Source organism: Thalia democratica, unplaced genomic scaffold, assembly GCF_965202585.1.
Source record: "Thalia democratica unplaced genomic scaffold, ktThaDemo2.hap1.1 HAP1_SCAFFOLD_166, whole genome shotgun sequence".
NCBI classification, from domain to species: Eukaryota; Metazoa; Chordata; class Thaliacea; order Salpida; family Salpidae; genus Thalia; species Thalia democratica.
Genome location: NW_028139300.1, coordinates 22174 through 28779, shown reverse-complemented (window position 1 = coordinate 28779; position 6606 = coordinate 22174). Strand labels below are relative to the sequence as shown.

The 6606-nt window shown below is 27.0% G+C and overlaps 1 protein-coding gene across 1 annotated transcript; it reads left to right on the top strand.

The window, feature by feature from the left end:
- The first annotated feature begins 423 nt into the window (after positions 1–423).
- Positions 424–5717, top strand: LOC145845746 (kelch-like protein 36). Its single transcript, XM_082952814.1, has 2 exons — positions 424–505; positions 4828–5717. Exons 1-2 carry the CDS (start codon positions 424–426, stop codon positions 5715–5717), a joined length of 972 nt encoding a protein of 323 aa, XP_082808940.1.
- The last annotated feature ends 889 nt before the right edge of the window (positions 5718–6606 follow it).

The window sequence follows — 6606 nt, the reverse complement described above, 5'->3', positions numbered from 1 at the left end:
TTTATTAAATAAAAGTATTTACACCTTTTGTGGTAAAAAATTGTTAAAAATAACCAGTTGTTAATAAAAACTATCCTTATTTACAATAAACAGTATTAATTTTTTTTAATAGAAAATAAAGTATTACTAACCTTTAATTTGCAATGGCCTCAAAATCTAAAAGTGATGAAAAGGCGTAAGTTAAAATAAATATACAGCTTTATACTATATACAAAAAAATGTACTAAATACTGTATATAGAGTTTTATATTCTGTACAGTTTCTATTTAAGTTTTTTAAAATTTTCCTTTAAATTTAACTTTTAGATCCCGTTGAAAAATTTAATTGTTTGTGTTTTACGAAAAATCAACATAAAAATTTCAATCTAAATGATGTAAAATTTTTATAAATTTTATTTTCAGTAAAATCGGGGTAACTGTTACAATGGTTGGTGGAGATTTCAACTCTAATGGTGTTTCCATGAAAGACAAAAGCAAAGTAGGAACGCTTAATTTCACAAACAAAGGTTTTGTGTTTTAGTAGTATGTGTGAGAAAGTTGCGTTTCATGTTTATTTAAAAAATATATATTTTATGAACATCGCAAAATAAAAAGTTTTATTTTTAGAAGCTTCAAAAGATAGACAACCAGATGATCGAGGTGAAACTGAAGAAGTGATATTGTTGAAAGCATAAAACCAAAAGCTAGAGGCAGAAAACAAACGGCTGAAAAATCAAATAAAAGAAATTACAAAAACAACCACAAACGAAAAAAGACAAAATACTTCTAAAGGTTAGTTAATATCAGTGGCGTAGCGTGGTATTTTGGTCAGGGGTGCAGAAATTTTTTTCTCAAAAATTCCTAAATTAATACTTTTGGAATTAGCTATAAAATTATCTTTTTATAAGTAATGTAATTAAAATAAATTCATTAAGTAAAATAAGTTCTAAGTTACTGTTTAAGAAAATACTAAAATATTACAAAATTAAACAATTAAAAATAAGTAAAAATTTTATTAGAAACATTCAGATTTGCACAAATGTAAACTTGCTAAATAAAAGTTGTTTTTACTACTTACAGTAAACTTTACATCTTTAAAAATGAATGTATTCAATAACAAAAGTATCTGTTTTATCTACGAAAAAAACATCAATCTCTTTAATATACAATACAACAGTGATAACAACACCTCACTGTACATAATTTAAATAAAGATACACATAAGTTAAAATAGACCGACTTTATAACTGTTATTACAATTTATTACAACTATGTGAAATAGTTAAAAGTATACTTTTTAAATTTAATTCATCTCATCGTTTTTTTTTTAAATAAAGATCAAAAACTAGCAGCAGTTTTAACATTTATAGTACGTAAAAAAAAACTTGTAAAATTGTTTAACATTTCTTAAAGCGTGACGTATTTTTGTAAGCTTTTTGTAGAAAAATCTGTCACAAGATTATACAACTGCGGTGCACTTATTAGTTGCATTCTTTTTGATTCTAAATTCTTATGAAGTTAATGTGGTCATAAAATTTTTCCTTATGGAGTTTTTCATCAATCTCAAAAATCAGTACTTTGGGTAAATTCCCTAACTTGTCACTAGTTGGTATTCAAAATTTCGTTTAACTTTTTGAGTACAGTAATCTTTACGCACTCGTGACTTACGCACTCTCGCTTAGTTACGCATTTTAGAGTACTAAAAAATTATGAAAAATTTATATTTTAACTATTTCTTTAGTATCGCACAAATTAAGTTTATTGTATGTTTTCAATTTAAAATATGTTTTTAAAAGCAAACTCACCTCTCTATATCTTTAGCCTTTGTAAACTTATGTTCTTGACTAATTAATAAAAGTCGTAGAAACATAAACAAGTTTTATTATTATTTTTTAATATATTTGTTTTCGAAAAAGAAATCCATTACAGCACCAAAAACATATTTTTGTAAAAGGCTATAGAAACAAATATTAATATAGACACCACCATTTCTTAATTTAATTAAATGCTTAATTATATATATTGAATTTTCTAAGTAGAATAGAATATAAAGTTAAGTATCAAATAATTCACATATAAATAAAGATAAAGATAAAATCTACTTATTATTTAAATTACTAAAATTTTTCTACAACTATTATTATTTTATATAAATTTAAATCTTTTTTTTTAACATATGTATAGCTTTATCTTTTGTTTTATATTTATAAATAAATTAAACAAGTTGTTATAAGTGGGAAAGTCACCAGTCTGCCTTAAACTAGAACCTATATCAAAAAATAGCCATTATAGTAAGTATATTTGGTACCACTCGTACCTTTACGATCTCTCGTATCTTTCCGCATTTTTTCTGTGGACACAATGTGCGTAAATAAGCGAGAGGCTACTGTACTAGATAAACATAGTTGAAAACAGGTAAATTAAGCAGCAAAAAATTAACAATAAAGGATAAAGATGTTACATTCATTTTTTTTACTTCTTTCTTTTTTTTTTTTGGGTGGCACGCATGCGCCAGTGTCCCTCCCCACGCTACGCCCCTGGTTCATACCAAAAAATATTTTTTTGCTAAATTTTTTTTGTACCTTACAAAAAAATTTTTTGAAAATTTAAGTTGTTTCTGCCTATGTTTGTTGTATAAAGTAATTAACGGTTTTTCAAATTAGTCCAACCTAACTCAATATTTGTTATAATAAACTAAATTTCGTTTGATTTTCACCAACATAAGCTTGAAAAAATAACTCTTAAAAATAAATGACCTAAAAATATAATCCAAACTGTTTCAACTTTAATAAATTAGTATACAGTAAAATATATATGAAATTATTTTTAGTAACTTTTCATAGCTTTAATTATAAAAGTTTTTAGAAAACTTTTAGAGTTAATAGCATAATAGTTCTTCAAAACCTAGGGGTGGTCAACGGACGAACTTGACACGCAAAAGGTCAATATGACAAAATGTTTATAAGATTTTGCATTATATTTTTACAGAACAATACTGTTGTAAGTGTTTGATTTTAAACGCATGTTTAAAAGTGACTTTCGAATTCTATAAATTTGTGTTGTTCTAACTTTGTTGGATTATCCTTTGTCATATACCCCAAGCAATGGGTTTATCTAAGTCTGACATTTTACATATCTACGTTGTCAATTACCATGTCAAATCTATTTATAGAAATTATATAAATACCCGATATGTGTAATCTACATCTTAAGTTGTAAGACTTGAGAAACTTTTGTGAATTAAAGGGATTCAAAAACGCGAGCAACCGTAACCATAAATTTAGATTCCGGCCGGATCCGAGACTGTTAATTTAAACTAGAATCATACTGGATCTAAATCTCGGTTTTAATTAGCATCCAGTCAGATCCGGCCGCGTCGGAATCTAAAAAGGCACTAGCAGGCTGGATCCAGATACTCGATCCGGTAAAATACTAACTGGAAATGCTCCGGCCAGCAAAAGACTAAATATACCGGAACCGGCTCACCAATTGAAAACGTTGCCCACCACTACTTTAAACCAACAGGTTGTGCTAAAGTTTATTTTGTATTTCTTAAAACTTTACTTATTACTTAGTGATAGAAATGGTATCTGGTGACTGTTATATAAAAAAAAATATTGGCTTTGCTAACTAGTTTTATTTGCTAGATACATATGCTAAGTTTTTGACTTAAAAAAAATATTCTTAATCAGGGGCGTAGCGTGGGGAGGTACACTGGCGCAAACGTGCCACCCAAAAAAAGAAAAGAAGTAAAAAAAGGAATGTAATATATTTATCCTTTATTGTTTATTTTTCTGCTTAATTTGCCTTTTTTCAACTATGTTTATTTAGTATTCGAGAAGTTAAACGAATTTTTGAATACCAACTAGTGACAATTTAAGGAAATTACACAATATACTGATTCGGTGCGCAAGCGAAAGTGTGCACCGATGTTGATAAAAAACTCCATAAGGAAAAATTGTATGACTTAATTAACTTCATAAGAATTTAGACTCAAAAAGAACGCAACTAATAAGTGCACCGCAGTAGTATAACCTTATGACAGATTTTTCTATAAAAAGCTTACAAAAATACGCTACGCCTAAAGGAAAATTAACAATTTTGCAAGTTTTTTTTACGTACAATAAATGTTAAGACTACTGCTAGTTTTTCGATTTTTATTTTTGTAAATATACAAGAAAAAGCGTTTCGGCCTATGAGAAATAAACTTTGTTTGTGATTTTATTTTAAACAAATACGATCAGGTGATTTAGATTTAAAAAGTATACTTTTAACTATTTTACATAGTTGTGATAAATTGTAATAACAGTTATAGAATTAGTCTATTTCAACTTATGTGTAACTTTATTTAAAATATGTGCAATGAGGTGTTGTTATCACTGTTGTATTGTATATTAAAAAGATTGATTTTTTTTTCGTAACTTTATATTTGTGCAAATTTAAGTAATTCTAATGAAATTTATACTTGTTTTAAATTGTTTAATTTGTAATATATAAGTATTTTATTATGCAATTACTTCGAAATTATTTTACTTAATGAATTTATTTCAATTATATTACTTATAAAAAGATCTTTTTATAGCTAATTACAAAAGTTTTAATTCAGGGAAATATTTGAGAAAAAAATTTGCGCACCCCCTGACAAAAATACCACGCTTAGTCACTGGTATGAATTAATTTCTTTTTAGTATATTTATTAAAATACATATTCAAAACACTAGGAAAAGTATTTATTGTAGGGGTAGAAATTTAAATTGAAAATTACTTGTTTATTTAACTTTCTATATATAATACAGTTAGTCGTACAAAACTGTTCTTAAACAAAATTCATTAACGTGTTGTTTTACAGATATCTTTCTTACCGGAGGCGTGGTTTCAAAAAAAGCTTTTTTATCATTTTCACCAGCCACCAAACAGTGGACCAGGTTGGAAGATTTACCAAGTGAAAGAACGTACCATGCATCAATAATCGTCAACGGCAATATGTACTTAGTAGGGGGTTTGGAAAATAAAGATATCGATAAGTATGACGCAGCAACTAAAACTTTTGTAACTGTGAATTCAATGGACAAAGCAAGAAGTAGATTTGGTATGTGTTTGTTCAATGAAGAAAGCATAATCGTAGCAGGTGGTTTTATTGATGGCTTAAGAACTAAAACAAGTTTCTTGTACAACACACGTTACAACAACTTTAAAAAGTTAGGAGATCTCAACGAAGGTAATGATGGAATTGTGTTAATCAACTGTTTAGGTACAATTTTTGCCATTGGGGGCTCAACCGGTGAACGAAAGCAAATAGAAAAGTTTAACTTTAGCAAAAACACTTGGGAGATAGTTGCAGTAAAACTTAAAGTTGGTAGATTTCAACCCCGTGCAGTAGCTCATGACAAGTTCATTTATATTTTTGGCGGTCAAAGTGCACTTCGAAGCATGGAAAGCAGTGTTGAGAAATATAATACAAAAATTAATCAAATTACCACCATCGATTCAAGGCTGCTTCTCGCGAGAAACTGTTCTGCTACTTGCGAAATCAACTCGGAAGTTTTTTTGATAGGAGGTGATACCCATGATTACTCTAGAACCAACGATAAGATAAACAATTTAAGCTACTATACGAGAAGCGTAGAAGTTTTCAACTTGAAAAATGAAAAGTTTAGACTTGGTACAGACTTACTGGTAGCCGATGAAGGGATGGCTGCGGTTGCAATGAAAAATGTTGACGATTACTTTAATATATGACTTAAGTGTACGAACCTTAGGTGTAAATAGCAATACTGAACACTTTTATAACATGAAAAAAGAGCTTCGATTTGATCTAGAGTATTTTTAGTAGAGCCCAAAATTTTATTCTTATTTTTATAGTTTTTCTGAGTACATTTTATAAGCAATCTTCAGTACATATAAAAGTAATTTAGATGCTTAGTAGTTTTGAATGTTTCATTATATAAACATAAAAATTTTATTGTGGTTTATTACGAAATATGTTATAGGGTTATTAAAAAAAAGTTTTTTTTTGATTTTTTATATCTTGCAATCAAGATATCAAGCACTTGATTTATATCAAGCACTTGTTTTACAAAAGTTTAGATAAATGAACAGTTTTTCGCTATGGTTGTTATATTTTAGTTGTTTACTCGTTTGTAATTTATTTTAAGCTTTTTGTTTCTTTGTTTTAAAATTTTTAGCATATCAATATAAATGTATTCAAAAAATTACTTATAATTATCAGTTTTTTAACTATATTTTGCTGTTGCTAGTCTTGGATTTTTATAATAAAATTTAATTAATAATATGTAATGGTAATTTTAGCTATTAATTGTCTTCAAATTGTTTTTTAAAAATAAACATTAATCCATATAATAAAAGCTTGTTAAACTTTTTTCTAAAACTTTTTGGTGTTTGAATAAAAGTTTTTGATTTTAAAATTAAATAATTGAAAATAAGGTAAATTTTTCCAAATAATACAAGTTGAATGTTTTATTTTTAGTTTTTATTTGTTTTAGCCTCGAAAAATAAATTTATTAATAGTTTTTGTCGTTTTTTTTTATTGTTTATGTACTTGAACTGTTTAATACTTAAGTTCCATTTTAAACTTTAATTGTAATCTAATAATTTTTTTTTGTAAATA

Coding starts and splice junctions, on each gene's coding strand:
- LOC145845746 (XM_082952814.1), top strand. CDS start 424: ATGGTTGGTGGAGATTTCAACTCTAATGGTGTTTCCATGAAAGACAAA. Junction 506..4,827: donor GCTTAATTTCACAAACAAAG/GTTTTGTGTTTT, acceptor GTTGTTTTACAG/ATATCTTTCTTACCGGAGGC.